Source organism: Molothrus aeneus, chromosome 24, assembly GCF_037042795.1.
Source record: "Molothrus aeneus isolate 106 chromosome 24, BPBGC_Maene_1.0, whole genome shotgun sequence".
Lineage (NCBI taxonomy): Eukaryota > Metazoa > Chordata > Aves > Passeriformes > Icteridae > Molothrus > Molothrus aeneus.
Genome location: NC_089669.1, coordinates 2949141 through 2968298, shown reverse-complemented (window position 1 = coordinate 2968298; position 19158 = coordinate 2949141). Strand labels below are relative to the sequence as shown.

The 19158-nt window shown below is 63.1% G+C and overlaps 2 protein-coding genes across 2 annotated transcripts in view; one reads left to right on the top strand and one right to left on the bottom strand.

The window, feature by feature from the left end:
- Positions 1-459: 459 nt before the first annotated feature.
- LOC136566095 (basic salivary proline-rich protein 3-like) lies at positions 460-2329 on the bottom strand. The gene is made up of 3 exons (XM_066565054.1): positions 2021-2329; positions 1629-1743; positions 460-1208 (listed from the first exon to the last, which is right to left on the bottom strand). The coding sequence occupies exons 1-3, from the start codon at positions 2327-2329 to the stop codon at positions 460-462; spliced, it is 1173 nt and encodes a 390-aa protein (XP_066421151.1).
- PLEKHA6 (pleckstrin homology domain containing A6) overlaps positions 906-19158 on the top strand; it is a 51352-nt gene continuing 33099 nt past the window's right edge. The window contains exon 1 of the mRNA XM_066565162.1: positions 906-1015. The gene's annotated coding sequence lies outside the window, so the exon portion shown is untranslated. The remainder of the gene's footprint in view (positions 1016-19158) is intronic.

Below are 19158 nucleotides of genomic sequence, written 5' to 3'. Positions count from 1 at the left end.
AGGGGCTCCCCTGCCCCGCCAGGTGCAGGATCCCGAGGGATGCACGGTCCCAGGGATGGGGAGGAATCCAGGGGATCTCTCTGCCCCCCATCCCAGTGCTGGGGTGCCTGGGGAGCATTGTCCAACACTGGAGTGCAGGATCTGGGATGCTGGGATGTGGGAAAAGGAGCAGGGTCCCCTCTGTGCCCCGACATGGGGATGTGCAGGGGAGCTCGGTCCAGGATGTGCCCAGGTTCTGGAATTTGGGTCCAGGCTGTGCCCAGGTTCTGGAATTTGGGTCCAGGATGTGCCCGGGTTTTGGGGTGCAGGTCCAGGCTGACCCCCAGGTCTGGGATGCGGGTCCAGGATGTGCCCAGGTTCTGGAATTTGTGTCCAGGCTGTGCCCAGGTACTGGGATGTGGGTCCCCTCTGTGCCCAGGTTCTGGAATTCCTGTCCATGCTGTGCCCAGGTTCTGGAATTCAGGTCCAGGCTGTGCCCAGGCTCTGGGATACGGGTCCAGGATATGCCCAGGTTCTGGAATTTGGGTCCAGGATGTGCCCAGGTTTTGGGGTGCAGGTCCAGGCTGTGCCCAGGTTCTGGGGTACAGATCCAGGCTGACCCCCAGGCTCTGGGATGCGGTTCCGGGCTCTGGGATGCGGGTCCAGGCTCTGGGATGCGGGTCCAGCGGGTCCCGGCTGCTCCCCGCGGGGTGCGGGGGTTGTGCTCGGGCCGTGCATCGCCCTCCATGCCCCTGGCAGGGTCGCGGGTGCCCCCGGCGGGGCCCAGGGGGGCTCGGCGCGGTGCCCCCGGGGCTGCGGGGGTGGGGGGCGGTGGGGGCGGCGCGGCCCCCCCGCCCCGCTCGGTGCCAGCCCGGCGTCACGTGCCGCTCGGTGGCCCCCGAGCATGCCCAGCTCCGGCTCCGGCTGCGGCTCCGGCTCCCGCTCCGGCTCGGGCTCCCGCTCGGGCTGCGGGTGGCCGGGAAGATGCTGCGCCCGTAGGCAGCGGGGGGGAACCGGCCGCTGCCCGCCCCGCACGGTGAGTGCCTCCGGCGCGGCTCCTTCCTCCTCCTCCTCCTCCTCCTCCTCCTCCTCCGCTCTTCCTCCTCCTCCTCCCCGCGGGCGCTGAGCGGGGGGCGCGGAGCGGCAGCGCAGCCCCTCAGGGTGCTGGGGGGGCTCTTTTAGGGAAGGGGGGGGGCTGCGCTCCGGCCCCACGGGCAGAGCAGGGCGCGCTGTGGGGGCCGGCACCCCCCGGCTGCCCGAGGGGCTCCCCCTGCACCCCCTGCCCCTCGTGCCCAGCTTTGGGTGACGAGTGGGGCCCCCCGAGCTGTTCCCGCCGTGTGTTTATGGGCTGCGAGCTGGTTTGTGTCCCCAAAACCCCAAATGCTGCGGGCTGGGAGCCCCTGGGTTTGGAGCCCCCGACTCCGTGCAGGGGCAGAGCAGCGCCGAGGCTTTGGGGGAGCCCCGCTATTCGCTGTCTCAGCACCCCCAAACCCCATCCTGGTGAAGGGGGGGGGGCTTGGGAGGGCCGGACCCCCGAGAGCCGCGTGCCGCGCTGGGGACGGGATGTGATGGATGGGGCTGAGAGATGTCGTCTGGCGCTTCCCAGGAAAGCCGAGACCTTCCCTTGGCTCCGCGGCTCGTTTCGCTGCCTGCTGCGAGCGGAGAGCCATCCTCCTCCTCCTCCTCCTCCTCCTCCTCCTCCTCCTCCTCCTCCTCCTCCTCCGGGCCGGGAGGAAGGGCAGCGCCGCCGCTCCGGGGCCCCCCCTGCACCGGGGGGTGTCTGGCGGTGCCGGAGACGCGAGAGGCGCAGCCGCTGCCCCGAGCCCTCAATCGCAGCTTTGTTGCGCCGCTCGCAGCTCGCAGGGAAACAGCCTCTGATTCATCACATGATGGGGATGTTCATACGCCACGAGTCTATTAAACCCCAGCGGAAGGGGCCGGACCGGCCTTTTCCCCCCCCCCGCCCCGGGGGACCCCCCTGCTGACCGCGGGCCGGGGGCGTCCGCTCACCCCGGCACCTCCGTGCGGGTCCGGGCCGCACCTGGCGCTGCCATCCCGCGGTCCCTCGGGGGCAGGGGGGCAGGGGGGCGGGCCCCCCTCTCCAGATGGCCGCGGGAGCCGCTCCGTTAATCCCGGCGTGCGGGGAGGGCGCCGGGGCCACCGCGGGGTGCGGGGAGCGCCGGCAATGGAGGGAGCCGGGGCCGGCGTTTGCTGCAGGATCCGCCGCTCCAGGCTGAGCTGCGGCGCTGCGGGCGGCTCTGCAGCCGGGCATCGGCAGCACCCCGCTGCTTTCTGCCGCTCCTGCGCGGCTGCAGGAGCGCCTGCAGCCCGCCGTGAGCCCGCGGTGCATCCGTCCATGCATCCCACTGTGAATCCCTCCATGCATCCCACTGTGAATCCCTCCATGCATCCCACTGTGAATCCCTCCATGCATCCCACTGTGAATCCCTCCATGCATCCCACTGTGAATCCCTCCATGCATCCCACTGTGAATCCCTCCATGAATCCCACTGTGAATCCCTCCGTGCATCCCACTGTAAATCCCGCTGTGAGCCCGCCGTGAATCCTGTTGTGAATCACATTGTGATCCCTTCGTGAATCATGTTGTAGATCCCTCCATGAATCCCACCCTGATCCCTCCATGAATCCCACTTTGATCCCTCCATGAATCCCACTGTGATCCTTCCATGAATCCCACTGTGATCCTTCCATGAATCCTGTTGTGATCCCTCTGTGAATCTCATTGTGAATCCCACTGTGATCCCTCCACGATTCCGTGAATCCCACCGTGAATCCCGCCTTGAATCACGTTGTGATCCCTCCATGAATCCTGTGATCCCTCTGTGAATCTCATTGTGAATCCCACCGTGATCCCTCCGTGGATCCCACTGTGATCCCTCCATGAATCTCTCCATGAATCCCACCCTGATCTTTCCATTAATCCCTTCATGAATCCCACCCTGATCTCTCCATTAATCCCTCCATGAACCCCACCTTGATCCCTCCACGGATCCCACTGTGATCCCTCCATGGATCCCGTTCTGAATCCCTCCATGAATCTCGTGAATCGTGCTCTGCACCGAGCTCATCCCGGGGTGCCCAGGGCTCGGTGTGTGCGTGTGGCTGCTCCAGACCCTTCCCCAGGGTCCTGCTGGCATTTCCTCAAGGGAAAGGGGAGCTCCTGGAGCTCCTGTCCCACTCAGACCTGCCCCTGTCCCTCTTGTCCCCATCCCTTCACCAGGAGATGCTTCCCAAGCCAGCTCCTTCCCTCCTTGGCCTGGCAGAGCCGTGGCTGGGGGACACCTGGGCCTGTCACCCACCCCGAGCCACCCCATGGGGACACTGAGCCAGGATTAGGATCCCAGAGAGGGGGTGGCTGAGGAATTACAATTCCTGAGCTAAAAATCCCATGGGAAGCACAAAATCCAGTTTTAATGGACATCGGTGTTTGCGGGGGACCCCTGGCACCCATCCTGCTGCACTGGGCCAGCAGGGCCATCCCACAGGGACAGGGGCTGTGGCGAGGGGTGCCCAGAGGTGCCCCTGGCAGAGGCGGTGACAGGGTGACAGCAGCTGGCACCGGGCTGGCGCTGCAAGCCGCGTTTTCCTGCCGAGTTCCCATAGAAACCGGCGGGAGGCTGGCGAGGACGAGGCAGAGGAGGGACGGGCAAGGAGGGTGAGGGACGTGGCTGGCACTGCCTGGGTGAGGCCACGGTGCCAACACCTCGAGGGCACCGCTGACCAGTGGCTGCTCCATTCCGTGGGGAAGGGACAAGGGACAAGAGTGTGGCCATGGCCGTGTGTCACCGTGACACGGGTGAGTGTGCCCATGTGCCCGTGTGTGTATGTGTGTGTGTGTGTGTGTCGTGGTGCCCACATCCCCCACACCACTGGGCACAAACCCCACCCCAGATGGGCACTGAGGGGTTTTAATCCCCCCGAGGCCTCCTGAGCCAGCCAGGCAGGGTCGGGGTTGTTTTCTGCTCCATCTGTGCCCCCGGGAATCAGCTGGGCTGGGGATTTCTCCTAAAGCTGGGCTGGAAGGGGCTGTGTGGCTCCGTTGCTGCTCCTCTCTCTCTCTCTCTCTCTCCCAGGATTTGGTAGTAGCATCCCCCACTCCTGTTTTCCTGGGAAAACACACGATCATCCGCAGCAGCAGCAGCAGCAGGCAGGAACAGCGCCTGGAGGAGCGCGCTGCTGCCTCCTCTCCATCCTCCTTCCTCCGCAGCGTTCGCAGCTCTCCGCCCACCCAGGGTAGTCCTGCCCCGCCGGCAGCCCCTTCCCACTGCCCCGTGGGGAGGTGATGATCCAAAACATCCCTGATGATCCAAAACATCCATCCCTGCTTTCCCAGCATGGTGATGATCCAAATCATCCCTGGTGATCCAAAACATCCATCCCTGCTTTCCCAGCACGGTGATGATCCAAAACATCCCTGGTGATCCAAAACATCCATCCCTGCTTCTCCCAGCACGGTGATGGTCCACAACATCCCTCCTTCTCCTGGCACAGCTGAGGAGTGCAGGGCACGGGTAGATTGAAACCTGCAGGCAGAGAGAGGGAGGGGGCACATGTGGAGCCCCCCTTTCCAGCCCTGCCTGCTCCTTCCACCATCCCAAGGTGGAAAATCCCCCGGGATTGGGTTGTTCTGTGCAGGCAGCGCTGCTTTTCCACGTGGATTTGGTTTGATTCTGGTTTTTACTCGGTGGTAGCAGCACAGGGAGCCCTTCCAGGGCCTGTCCAGAGCTCCAGAGCCAGGCTGGAGCAGGGAAAAGGCTCCAGAGCAGCGGCTGCGGGGTGAGGTGGCCCCGGCTTGCAGGGAATGAGGCTGGATGGTGACAGGGAATGGATGGTGACGGGAGTGAGGCTGGATGGTGACAGGGAAGAAGGCTGGATGGTGGCAGGGAATGAGGCCTGGATGGTGGCACAGAATGAGCCTGGATGGTGGCAGGCAATGGATGGTGACAGGAGTGAGGCTGGATGGTGACTGGGAATGGATGGTGGCAGGGAATGAAGCTGGATGGTGGCACAGAATGAGGCTGGATGGTGGCAGGGAATGGATGGTGGCACAGAATGAGCCTGGATGGTGGCACAGAATGAGCCTGGATGGTGACAGGAGCGAGGCTGGATGGTGACAGGAGCGAGGCTGGATGGTGGCAGTGAGGGAGGCTGGATGGTGACAGGGAATGGATGGTGACAGGAGCGAGGCTGGATGGTGGCAGCGGCCGGGTTGTGCCCTTAATCTGCGAATCCACTAAAGCTCTTTAATAAAGATTCCAAGTCACCAAGTTCTCAATTAAGGGATGAGGCAGCTCTTGATCCACGTTTCTGGGTCAGCCGGAGAAAGGCCATTCCAGACCTTTGATGTTTCCAGGGAACGAACACCTGGCTCTGCAGGAGGACGGGAGGCTCGGCCTCCCCCGGGGCAGGACCCGAGTCCAGCCCCGGCTGCTCCTGACTCACGGGCTCCTTCTGGGAGAAAGTGGAGCTGCTGGAGCCGGCCCAGAGGTCACGGAGGTGCTCCGAGGGTTGGAGCATCTCTGCTTGGAGCCAGGATGGGAGAGGAGGCTCCGGAGAGAGCTCAGAGCCCCTCCCAGTGCCCGAAGGGACTCCAGGAGAGCTGGAGAGGGATTTGGAACAAGGAATGGAGGGACAGGAAGCGGGGAATGGCTCCCGCTGCCAGAGGGCAGGGATGGATGGGATTTTGGGAAGGAATTCCTGCTGTGAGGGTGGGGAGGCCCTGGGATGGATTTCCCAGATAAGCTGTGGCTGTCCCATCCCTGGAAGTGTTCAAGGCCGGGTTTATGGGATTTGGAGCCGCCTGGCACAGGGGACGGTGTCCCTGTTCCCTGCCCAGCTCTCCCAGAGGAACTGGAGGGCTCTGGAGTTCAGTGGGACCCTCTGGGCTCATGGGTGGTCCCCACCCCGCCAGGGCCCCCCGGCTCTCCAGGGCTCTTCAAACCCTCTGTTTACCTCAACAGCAGCCGCCTGCACGGGTGTTAATTGCAGGAGCCGGCAAGGCACTAATTAGGGGATAATGAGACGCCTTTGTGTGTGTTTGGCAGCCCGGCGACAGACGCCCTGCTCCGAACACCCGCGGGCCGGGGATGGGCCGGGGCGTTGGGGAGGGGCCGTGTCCGTGATCCCCCCCACGCTGTGTCCGTGATCTTGGATCGTGTCCATGATCCTGGGCTGTGTCCGTGATCCTGGGCTGTGTCCGTGATCCTGGGCTGTGTCCATGGTCCCCCACGCTGTGTCCGTGATCTTGGATCATGTCCCCGATCCTGGGCTGTGTCCGTGATCCTGGATCGTGTCCGTGATCCTGAGCCATGTCCAGGATCCTCCCATGCTGTGTCCCTGATCCTGGGCCGTGTCCGTGATCCCCCCCCGTTGTTTCCACAATTCCTGTGCTGTATCCATAATCCCCGTGCCGTGTCCGTGATCCCCCCGTGCCGTGATCCCTCCACACCGTGTCCGTGACCCTGGATCATATCCCTGATCCTGTACCATGTCCATGATCCCCCCATGCTGCATCCGTGATCCTGGGCTGTGTCCCTGATCCCCCCACATTGTGTCTGTGATCCCCCCACATTGTTTCCCTAATTCCCATCCTGTATCCATAATTCCTGTGCCATTTCCGTAATCCTCGTGCCGTGTCCGTGACCCTGTGCTGTGTCCGTGATCCTGGGCTGTGTCCCTGATCCCCACGTGCCGTGTCCATGATCCCTCCCACCGTGTCCATGATCCCCTCATGCCATGTCTGTGACTCCACACCGTGTCTGTGATCCCCACGTGCCATGTCCATGATCCCCCATGCTGTGCCCCTGATCCTGGATCGTGTCCCTGATCCCCTCACGCTGTGTCCATGATCCCCCCACACTGTTTCCATAATTCCCACCCCGTGTCCCTGCTCCCCTCATGCCATGTCCACGATCCTGGGCTGTGTCCCTGCTCCCCCCGTGCCGTGTCCATGATCCCCCCACGCTGTTTCCATAATTCCCACGTGGTGTCCGTGTTCCCCCCGTGTCCGTGATCCTGGATCGTGTGTGTGCTCCCTCCCTCCCTCCCGGGATTTATTCAAACCCCAGCCCCTCTCCCACCCCGCGGTGTCCCCGCAGCTGCTCCCGAGTCCCTCCGGAGCCTTCCCGAGCATCCATCCCTTTGTTCTCGGAGCGGGAGGCAGGACCCGCTGCGGGCCTCCCGGTGCCCTCCGCCATCCCCGGGACCGTCCCTCCGCTCCTCGGGGCGTCCCCATCCCTGGGGGGCTGGAACCGGGGGGCTGGGGCTTGTCCTGGTGAGCATCCCGCATCCTCCCGCGTCCTCCCGCGTCCTCCCGCATCCTCCCGCTGCTCCCCGCATCCTCCCGCATCCTCCCGCCGCTCCCGCACCCCCGTTCCTGCCTCTCCCCTCCCGCCGCAGCCACCGGGAGCCGCCGTTTTCCCCCTCTCCGAGCTTTCCTTACGTAACGGAGCCGGCAGCGGCTCCTCCGGCAGCTCCTCGGTGACACCGAGGCCCGGGCGTCGCATCCAGGTGGAAAAAAAAAGAAAAAAGGGATTGTGGCTGCTGGATTTCTCCAGGATGGGGTGGGAGATCCCTCTCCGTGGACAGGTGGGGTGGGAGCGGAGCTGGGAGGGATTTGGAGGTCCTGGAGCTTTTGGAGAGATCCCCAGGAGGGTTTGGAGACACCCTAAGGAGGGATCTTGAGATCCAGGAGCATTTGGAGAGACCCCCAAGAGGATTTTGGACATCCAGAAGGGTTTGTAGGGACTCCCCAGGAGGATTTTGGAGGTTTAGGAGGATTTTTAGAGACCCTCAGGAGGGTTTTGGAGCATTTGGAGAGACCCTCAGGAGGCTTTTGGAGATCCTAGAGGATCTCCAGGATCTCTCCTAGAGGGTTTGAAGAGACCCCTAGGAGAGTTTTGGATGTCCAGGAGGATTTGTCGGGAGCCCCCAGGAGGATGTTGGAGGTCCAGGATTGTTTGGAGGGACACCCAGGAGGATTTTGGAAGTCCAGGATTGTTTGTAGGGACTTGCAGGAGGATTTTGAAGGTCTGGGAGGACTTTTAGGGACCCACAGGAGAGTTTTGGAGATGCAGCAGGAGCATTTGGAGAGACCCCCAGGAGGATTTTGGAGGTCTTGGAGGATTTTTAAGGACCCTCCAGGAGAGTTTTGAAGGTGCAGGGGAGTTTGGAGGGAGACCCAGGAGGATTTTTAGGGACCCTCAGGAGGATTTTGGGGCCCAGGACCCTTCACCGTGGGCGCTGCTCCACAGCTGAGCTGGGCGATGAGGTTCTGCTGAGCCACAGGCACAGGGCTGGGGACAACCAGGATGAGGCCGCCCCCGGGGGCTCGGGTGGCTCCGTGGGGCTGTCCCGGAGCCCCGGGGATGCCGGGCCGGGCTTGGGCTCCGGTGGAACAGCCGGGACCGGTCCGGCAGCCCCGGCCGCCTCCCCGCCCTGCCCGGCCGGTCCCGCCGAGCTCGGCAGCGCCTCCCGGAGCAGCCGGAACGCGGAGCTGCCGCACGCCCGGGGGCTGCGGGGCACGGGGGAGGCCGGGGAGGGGCTGTGCCCATGGCAGAGCCCTGGCACAGCATCCCAGCCTGCGGGGGAACAGCTGGAAAATCCCATCCCAATGGCACTGCCAGCCTGAGCCTCGTACCCACAGCCCGGGCTGGGCACCGCGAGGGGTTGGAGGCACCCCCAGGAGGGATTTGGAGGTCCAGAAGGATTTACAAGGACCACAGGAGGGTTTTGGAGGTCTTGGAGGGACCCTCAGAAGGGTTTTGGAGTTCCAGAAGGATTTACAAGGACCCCAGGAGGGTTTTGGAGGGACCCTCAGAAGGGTTTTGGAGGTCCAGGAATGTTTAGAGGGATCCCCAGGAGGATTCTGGATGTCCAGGAGGATTTGGAGAGACCTCCAGGAGGGTTTTGGTGGTCTTGAAGGGATCCCCAGGTGGGTTTTGGATGTCCAGAAGGGTTTGGAGGGAGCCCCAGGAGGGTTTTGGTGGTCTTGAAGGGACCCCCAGGTGGGTTTTGGAGGTCCAGGAGGGTTTGGAGGGAGCCCCAGGTGGGTTTTGGATGTCCAGGAGGGTTTGGAGGGAGCCCCAGGAGGGTTTTGGAGGTCCAGGAGGGTTTGGAGGGACCCCCAGGAGGGTTTTGGAGGTCCAGGAGGGTTTGGAGGGAGCCCCAGGTGGGTTTTGGATGTCCAGGAGGGTTTGGAGGGAGCCCCAGGAGGGTTTTGGATGTCCAGGAGGGTTTGGAGGGAGCCCAGGAGGGTTTTGGATGTCCAGGAGGGTTTGGAGGGAGCCCAGGAGGGTTTTGGAGGTGCAGGAGGGTTTGGAGGGAGCCCAGGAGGGTTTTGGAGGTGCAGGAGGGTTGGCAGTGAGCCCTCCTGCCGGGCTGTCCCCTGGCCCCGTGTCCTTGGTGCTCTGTGGCCGTGGCGCGCCCAGATAAGCGGGATCCCGCAGGAACGAGATTGATGGGGCCAAAGTTCAGCTGCCCTGTGCAGCCACGGCCCCTGGGGCACGGCATGGCCGAGAGCAGAGCAGGGCCACCCCCTGCCAGGTGCCACCGAGCGCCGGCCCTGGTGGCAGGAGGGGCGGAGGGGCAGCACGGACCCGTTCCCGTCCCCATGGGATCATCCCGGCAGGGGTGGGATGGGGTCTGCGGGACTGGGGCGCTGCCCTCCGAGGCAGAAGCAGCGCGGGTGATTTTGGGGTGCGAGGATGGGGGCGCTGGGGCTGTCGGAGCCTCAGGGGCGAGGCTGGGAGCAGAACACGCGTCCTTAACCAGGGAAACTGAGGCACGGAACCACCCAGCGTCCTCATTCCAGAGGTTTTTATGGGGGATGGGATGGGTGGGATGTGTGCGCCTGTGCACCCGCGGGCACCCAGCAGCCCCGTTTCCCATTTCCCGATCGGCTTTGGGTGTTGCCATGGCGTAATTAGCGGTAATTGCTCTCTAATGAGGCAGCAATCCTGCGGCTTCCCCCGCCCCGGGCCGTGCCCCCGGTGGGTGCTGGGCGGGGGCTCCCGGGGAGATTTGGGGACATCCGGACACAGGGGTGGCTCCCTGGTGGCTCCGGGGACAGCGGGCGGTGGCAGTGCCCGTGCCAGCCTGGCAGCGCGCCCCGCTGGCACCGCTGGGGACTTCCCCTGCCTCGGCCCCGCTGCTGGTGCCACCCCTGGGGCGGTGTCACCCCAGTGACAGTGTCACCCCTCTGGCAGGGTCACCCTGCTGGCGGTGTCACCCCACCGTGACAGTGTCACCTCACTAGTGGTGCCACCCTGCTGGCGGTGCCACCTTGATGACAGTGTCACCCCTCTGGCAGGGTCACCTCGCTGACAGTGTCACCCCTCTGGCGGTGTCACCTCACTAGTGGTGCCACCCTGCTGGCGGTGCCACCTTGATGACAGTGTCACCCCTCTGGCAGGGTCACCTCGCTGACAGTGTCACCCCTCTGGCGGTGTCACCCCACTGTGGCAGTGTCACCTCGCCAGTGGTGCCACCCTTCTGGCGGTGCCACCCCGCTGTGGCAGGGTTACCCCACGGTCGGTGCCACTCCTCTGTCAGTGTCACCCCATTGTGGCAGTGTCACCTTTCTGGCAGTGTCACCCCACTGTGACAGTGTCACCTTTCTGGCAGTGTCACCCCACTGGCAGTGTCACCCCTCTGGCAGTGTCACCCCGCTGGCAGTGTCACCTTTCTGGCAGTGTCACCCTTCTGGCGGTGTCACCCCATTGTGGCAGTGTCACCCCTCTGGCGGTGTCACCCCGCTGGCAGTGTCACCTTTCTGGCGGTGCCACCCCACCATGGGTCACCCCGCGGGCGGTGCCACCCTCTGGCATTGTCACCCCGCTGGCCCCGTCCCCTTTCCCTGCCCCACCCTTCCCCAGAGGAAATGCCACCCCACGCCAGCCCCGTGTCCCCGCAGTGCCACCACGCAGGTCCCCCCGCTCCTGTCCCTTTGTGCCGCCCTCCGCGGGTGCCAGTGAGGGATGCCAGCGAGGGGTGCGAGCGAGGGGTGCCACCCGAGAGGGGAATTTTGGGATTTTTTCCCTTTAATTCTCCAGTTTAAGCCCCAGGCTGGCTCCGCCGGGTGCGGGGGTCGCAGGCGCGGGCAGATCCCGGCAATGGCACCGAGGGTGCCAACGCTGCCACCGGGATGGGAGCGGGCACCGGGGCCTGGCACAGCTTTGGGGTGACCCCTGGAGCGCGGGGTGGGTTCCCCTCCTCTTTTCCGGGGAACCCTCGGGGACCCCTGGAGCTGCTCCCCCCTCCCCGAGATGGGTTCCCCTCCTCTTCTCCCTCGGGGGACGCTCAGCCCGTGGTGCCCCCAGCGAGGAGGAGGAGGAGGAGGAAGGCTCGGGTGTGTGCCAGCCCCAGGTGTGTGCCAGAGGTCCCCGTGGCCCTCGCTGGCCGCCGCGGGTTTGGTTTTGTTTTCCTCGGCTCTCCTTTCAGCTCGGCTGAGCAGCGATGATTTGCAATTCCAGTTTTCGTGGCAGCACCTAATGCGGGCCGGGCTGGGTGTGCCCCCCCTGGCGCTGTCAGGGGAACCCTGACACATTATTTGCTCTGCTTTGTGATTTATTTGTTATTTTGGTTGCGTGGTTTGTTTTGGTTTGGTTTTGTTTTTTTTTTTTTTTTAATTTTTAATTCTATTTTTCCCCTTTCCCCTGAACCAACGCTTTGCCCGATTAGGAAACAACAACCACAGGGGGAATGGGGTGGAAGTTTTAAAGCTCATCCAAGCAAGAGTTTGATGGGGGAGGAGACGTTTGGGGGATGTTCGGGGGGTGCTGGACCCCTCAGCCTTGGGGTGCAGGGCTGGAGGAAGGGCTGCTGATAGCGCCGAGGCTGCCCAGCCTTATCTCATCCCCTCTTATCAGCAGACATGCTTGAGCTGCAGATAAGCAGGACCTTGGGTTCAGGCTCGGGTTGCTGGAGCAGGGGGGGATGCTCCGTGTCCCAGAGGGGTGGGAGGTGTTGGGGGAGCTGAACCCCCCGTTTGGGAGTGGGGGATCCCCTAAAAAGCTCCATGTGGGGCTGGGGTCACAGAGCAGCCCCTGGCGAGTGGAGGCTGCGCCTTTCCCTGCATGGATGGGGCAGGAATTGGGGCTGGGAACGGCCTGGGAAGGTTGGCTCTGTTCCTTCTTCTCTTGAAGTGAAAGAAACTGAAGAAAAAAAATCACATTTGGGGCCAATTTGATGACTGTGCACCCATGGAGAGGCTCCCAATTTCTCCTCCATCTCCCCCAGATCTCTCTCTGTGCTGGCAGGAGCTCCAGCCCGTGGTGGAGGTTCCTTTCCCCATTCCCAGGCATTTTTGCTGGAGGTTCTCTGCTCCATCCCCAGGGATTTTTGCTGGAGGTTCCCTGCTCCATCCCCGGGGATTTTTGCTGGAGGTTCCCTGCTCCATCCCTGGGGATTTATGGGGATGCTGGAAGGTGATTTGGGTGCTGCCAGGCCTTGTGATCGCTGCTGGGGGAGGATTTTCATACCAGGGACATGGTGGGCGCCGTCCCCAGGAGCCAAAACCCTCGGGATGGCCCTGGGGAGGAAATCCTCATCCCACTCCATCCAAATTCGCTTTTCCAAAGCACCTTTGGGGGATGCTGAGGCTCGGGGCACTGCACCCCCTGTACTGGGGAGTGTCCCCACGCCCTGTGCCTGTCCCTGGGGGCTCTGGGGACAGCTGGTGGCCCTGTCCAGCCCTTTGGGGTGGATCCAGGAGCTCCAGCTCTTCCTGCCAGGGCGCTGGGAGCCGGGGGAGCAGCAGGTGGCTGGGATGGTAAACAGGCTGGGATTGTCACTGCGCCCTCGGGGCCGCTTGTGCAACCGGGGCGGGGAGCTGGCTCCGAGCTCCATGCCTGATTTCCAGAATTCCAGTCCGGATCAGCCTTGGGAGAGCAGGGAATGCGAGCTGCACCTTCCCAAACTCAGCTCCGTGGCACAAAGCTGTCAGTGTCCCCACAGATGTGCCGCGGAGAGGCTTCGCCCTGCCGCTGGCAGAGCTCCTGGCATTCCCTTTCTGGATAAATTATTCGGATAATTTGGATCGTTTGGATAATTCCCAGGACGATCCCAGGACACCCTGCCTGGCCCAGCCTCGCCCGTGGTACGTGACCGTCCCAGTTCGGGGCTGAGCCTGAAGAATTGGGAAAAGCAGGGCCGGGTTTTGTCCTCCCGGAGGGTTCTGTCCCTGCGCAGGAAGGGCGGGAATTCTCCCCACACAAGGAAGTCCTGAGGTGGCACAAGGAAGTCCGCAGTGGCACGGCGTGGCCACGTCCCGGCCATCAGCCATCAGCCACCGTGTCCCCAGCGGGTCCCCCCAGGTGTCACCCTGCCCTTGTCACGCCCGTGGTGTCACCGCAGGGCGAGGGGACATTTCCCACCGGCTGACCCAGCGCGGCGCTCAGCCCCTCCCACCCGCATTTTTAAGGCTAAACCCCGCGGTTTCGCTTCTCCCACGCGGTTTATTCCCGCATTCCCCAGCATGGCAGTGCCCACCCGGTGCCCACCGCGGGTCCCGTCCCCTTCCCAAAGCCCAAACCCCCGCTCGCAGCCTCCCCGTGGAGCCCGAGCGCACCTGAAGCGCCACCCCAAACTCAGCGAGAGGCTCCACCTGGAGCACGGGGGAGGGCAGGACCGGCGACAAGGGGCTCGGGCAGCGCGGCTGTCGCTGTCGCTGTCGCAGCGGGAGTGGCGGCGCGGCCGGGGGTGTGCGTGGTGTTTATATAGCGAGGAGCCCAAGCTGCAGGTTCGGGTTTCAGCCCTCGCTTTATCAGCCGGGCTCTTCCTGCCGCGCTCGCTCGGACGTGGCGGCTCCCGGAGGCTCCCGGAGGCCACCGAGGCTTTTCCCGTCCCTTTTCCGGCCAGCTCGGGGCTCCTGGGCTCTGCCCCCTCCGCACCTGGAGCAGGTAACCGAGGCGGCTGCGTCCTCACTGCCCGGCTTTGGAAGGGTTAAAAACGGGATTGACGCGATGGAGGGAAACTCCGAGGGATGGAGGGGTTGGGGGGGAGCCAAAGGTGGGGTTTGGAGCATCTCGTGGGGAGGGGACACAGCCTCGGATGTCACACGGGGACAGTGGCACCGCGGGCAGGTGGCACGGCGGGCACAGCGGGCACGGCGGGCACAGCGGGCACGGCGGGCACAGCGGGCACGGGCCAGGCCGTGCCGTGCCGTGCCAGGGGTTAACTCCGTGCTGCGGGGAAGGTGTGGCAGCAGGATGAGGCTGGCACGGCCGGGAGCGGGGCAGGGGCAGCAGCCCCGGGGCTGCGCAGGGCTCCGATTCCAGCCGGGATTGGGGGGATCCTGCCCGGCTTTGGGGGGATCCTGCCCGGCTTGGAGAGATCCTGCCTGGTTTTGGGGGGATCCTGCCTGGTTTTGGGGGGATCCTGCCTGGTTTTGGGGGGATCCTGCCTGGTTTTGGGGGGATCCTGCCCGGCTAGGAGGGGATTCTGCAAGGCTGGAGGGGATCCTGGGGGATCCTACCCGGCTGGAGAGGACTTTGGGGGAGATCCTGCCCTGCTGGAAGGGGATCCTGCCCGGTTTTGGGGGGATCCTGCCCAGTTTTGAGGGAATCCTGCCCAGCTTGGAGAGATCCTGCCTGGCTGGAGGGATTCTGCAAGGCTGGAGGGGATCTTGCCCATTTGGGAGGGGATCCTGTCCAGCTTGGGGGGATCCTGTCTGGTTTTGGGGGATTCTGTCTGATTTGGGGGGGATCCTGCCCATTTCGGGGGGATCCTGCCTGGTTTTGGGGGATCCTGCCTGGCTTGGGGGGATCCTGGCTAGCTCAGAGGGATCCTGCCTGGGTGGGGGGGATCCTGCCCAGTTTTGCGGGGATTCTGCCCGGCTGGAGGGGTTCTGCAAGGATGGAGGGGATCCTGCCTGACTAGGAGGGGATTCTGCCCGGCTGGAGGGGATCCTGCCTGGTTTAGGGGGGAATCCTGCCTGGTTTGGGGTGGATCCTACCCATCCTACCCTGTCCCTGTGTCACGGGCCAGGCCCAAAGCCTGGAGGAGCAGCCCTAAGGGAGCTGGCTGGGATTCTTGTAGAGATTCCAGCTAAAATCTCCTGGAAGTGCTGCTTCAAATCACCTGGGAGAGACCCTGCCGTGTCTCCTGCTTCGTTCTCTCTAAAGGGGTGGTTTAGAAAAGGCTCTTTTAAATTGACTTTTCCCTGTGGGCCCTGTCAAGCTTCCCAGTGTTTTCCTGGAGCTTGGAAAAGCCCTTTGCTCCCCAAATCCCAGTGTCAGGTGTCCCAGCCCCTGTTTGGCAGCAACGTATGGGTGTGCTGAGATTCCCTGGCCTGATGAGGGATTTGGGATTTCCCTGCCCTGATGTGAGATTTGGGATTTGGGATGGTTCTGGTGGGATTTCCCTGTCCTGATGTGGGATTTGGGATGTCTGTGGTGGGATTTTCCTGCCCTGCTGTGGGATGTGGGATTTGGGATGGTTGTGGTGGGATTTTCCTGCCCTGCTGTGGGATGTGGGATGTGGGATGTGGGATTTGGGATTTGGGATGTCTGTGGTGGGATTTTCCTGTCCTGATGTAGAATTTGGGATGTCTGTGGTGGGATTTTCCTGCCCTGCTGTGGGATGTGGGATTTGGGATGGCTGTGGTGGGATTTCCCAGTCCTCATGTGGGATTTGGGATGTGGGATGTGGGCTGGCTGTGGTTTCCATGCCATGGCTCCCAGCCATCCCTGGGATGCCCGGGAGCTGGGAATGAGCTCTCCAGCACTGGCAGGGGGCGGGTTTGGAGGGTTTGGAGCTGAGCTCAGTCCTGGCTCCTGCTCTGTCCCTCCCTGAGCTCACCCCGTCCTGCTGGGCCAGGGAAAGGTGAGGGGGGAAAAGGCCCCGGGGCAGGCTGAGGGCAGGGATGGCTCCTCCCTGCTTCCCTCAGGAGCTGAGCTTTGGGATCACATTCCCTCCATTCCTGCTGGCTCCTGGCCTGGGGCACACCGGTTCCAATCACATGGAACAGCATCCCTGAGCCAAACCCATGGGAAATGGGAGCCACGGAGCCGTGGGCACCTGCTGGAGTGATCCCCCTTGGATCCACCTGTGATCCCCACCCTGGATCCACCTGTGATTCCCCCTGGATCCATCTGTGATCCCTGCCCTGGATCCACCTGTGATCCCTGCCCTGGATCCACCTGTGATCCCCCTTGGATCCACCTGTGATCCCCACCCTGGATCCACCTGTGATCCCTGCCCTGGATCCACCTGTGATCCCCCTTGGATCCATCTGTGATCCCCACCCTGGATCCACCTGTGATCCCTGCCCTGGATCCACCTGTGATCCCACCTGGATAAACCTGTGATCCCCCTTGGATCCACCTGTGATCCCCCAGCTGGATCCACCTGTGATCCCTGCCCTGGATCCACCTGTGATCCCCCCTGGATCCACCTGTGATCCCCACCCTGGATCCATCTGTGATCCCCCTTGGATCCACCTGTGATCCCCCAGCTGGATCCACCTGTGATCCCTGCCCTGGATCCACCTGTTATCCCCACCTCCCTCCTCAGCCCGGCCACTCTTCCCACGCTTTTATCCCGGCTGTGCCCTCTGGGAATGTGGGACAGCCTCGGGCTCTTCCCAGGGCTCAGCAAACCCTTCCCAGCTCCTTGGGCTGTTCCACTCCTTGGTCCCAGCTGCTTGTGAGGACCCTTGGAAGGATCCTGGGACATTTTTGGGGGGATTCTGTGGCACTTTTGGGAGGGATCCTGTGGGCATTCCAAGGTGGGGATCCTGTGACATTTTCTGAGTGATTCTGTGGCACTTTTGGGAGGGATCCTTTGGGCATTCCAAGGTGGGGATCCCATGACACCCTTGGAAGGACCCTGTGACATTTTGGGAGGGACCCTGTGACATTTTGTGTGGAATCCTGGGACACCCTTGGTGGGATCCTGTGACGTTTTTGGAGAGCCCCTGCGAGCACTCCAAGGGGGAACCCTCTGACATCCCAAGGGGCTCACCCCGAGCTGCTCCCCCGCCGCCAAAGGCCCCTCCGAGGGCTCTCCCCAGGCCGGGCCTGGCCCGGCTCCAGCCCAGCTCAGCCATCCCGTCCTTCCAGCTCCGCTCCCCGGCTCCGGGGCCGCTCCTCCCCGCGGGGCGGAGGAAGCGCCGGGGCCGCGTTTATTTGTAGGGGAGAAGGAAGGGGGAACTGGCACGGGGCTCCGGCGCTAATGGGATTTCTGGGAAGCGGCGCTCCGGCGCTGCTGGAACTGTCCCGATTTCCAACTGGAAGCGTCCCACGGCGACCAAACAAGAGCCCGACCCGCCCGTGGCGCTGCGGAGGTGGCGCTGGGAGGGGGACAAGCGACACGGCCAGGGCTGTTTGGTGACACAGAGGTGTGTCCTTGTCCCCGCACCGCCTGGGAGACTCCCAGGGTTTGGTTTTCGGCTCCGTCTGTTTTTTCCCCCAGCAGATTCCCGGCTTTTCCCCCGCAGCTGCTGCCCGGGGCTGCTCCGGGCTTGGGGCGCTGATGAGGACGCGGTTGGGAAGCTGGGAATGAGCTGTGATTCACCGGGAAGCCGTTCCCGGGCACACCAGGGTGTGGTGGGCTGGAGGTGACAATAAATCAGGGCTGTCACATGCGAGGACAGCGAGGGAAAGGCTGCGATTCCCCCCGGGATGTCTCAAGGGAATTTCCAGAGGAAATCTTGGCAAAGGCTGCAAATCCTGAGCCTGACCCTGGGATTTGGGGAACCCCACTCGTGGTTTGGATTTGGGGAACCACGAGTGAGGTTTTTTTAAACCTTTTTGCTTCGGACAAACCCAATTTGAGGGACCTTTGGCCCTTTTGTACACGGGGATTGGTGAGGTGGGCACGTGCCCATTTTTTGGAGGGGCTGGAGCTGCTGTGCCATCCATGGGGGCCAGGCTCGGCTCCGCAGTGGCTCTTCCCAGGCACTCAGGAATGCTTTTGGCTGCCCCACACATTTCCTGGCACCCACGCCGCAATCCCAGGCTGCTCCCGGGGCCGTGGGATGTGCCACAGATGGGTTTGGGGCTGGAGAGCCACCGTGGCCAGCCTGGAACCAGCCGGAGTCGCCGTTGATCGCGTCCTTGGGAGCTGTTTGGTGCAAAGCCCTTGCACAACCGGCACGGTTGTGTCACCGCCGGTGACACGCTGTTCCCAGGCCCGGCAAGGTGTGGGATCAGATCTAAAAAAGGAGAATTTCCCCATTCACACCCAGCCTGACACAAGGGACGCGTGGCGCCGCACCAGCAAAACAATGGGGACGCTCGCTCAGCGAGGTGACAAAGCTGCCCACGGTGACAGGTTCGCCGTGTCACCGGAGCACAGCCTCTCCTGCCCCGCCACCCCGGCCTTGGGACCGTGCCTGGGATCCATAAATCTGCTGGCACGGCCTGGATGGTGCCGCTGGCACCTTCCCAGCCTCCCGCTCCGGCAGGTGTGGGGCTCCGGGTGCCGGCTATGCCAGGAATGTGCCGAATGTGTCGGGGCTTGACTGCGGGAGGTCGGGGGCGCGGGGTTGGGATGAATCACCCGAGGCCTGGCAGCGCTGCAGCTCCCGGGCTGGGGCAGAGCCAGCGCTGCCCAAACCCCTGATCCTGAGCCTGCAAACGGCCCCGGGAAATGGGATCCCGTGGTGGCAGCAGCGATGTGGAAGCCGCCGCTGTCTCGTGGCCCTGAGGTGCCGCGTTTGTGGCTTTGCTGTATTTTTGAGCGTGGGAGATCTGGAGCGGAAAATTGGGGAGTTTATCCAAAAATCATCAAGAGGCTCCACAGCCTGATGGAGCCCAGGCTGGGGCTCACCCTGTGCCCCATCCCGGTGGGTCAGAGTGGGAATAGCAGCTGCTGGATTTGCAGAATCACTCAAGAATCACTGCTGGGAATGCTTCAATTTCACCCCCCTGCACCCTCTGAGCTCTCCCAGTCTGGGGTGTTCACAAGGAATTTGTGGCTCTGTTGGTTTTTTTGAGAGTGGGAGATCTGGAGTGGAAAATTGGGGAATTTATCCAAAAATCATCAAGAGGCTCCACAGCCTGATGGAGCCCAGGCTGGGGCTCACCCTGTGCCCCATCCCGGTGGGTCAGAGTGGGAATAGCAGCTGCTGGATTTGCAGAATCACTCAAGAATCACTGCTGGGAATGCTTCAATTTCACCCCCCTGCACCCTCTGAGCTCTCCCAGTCTGGGGTGT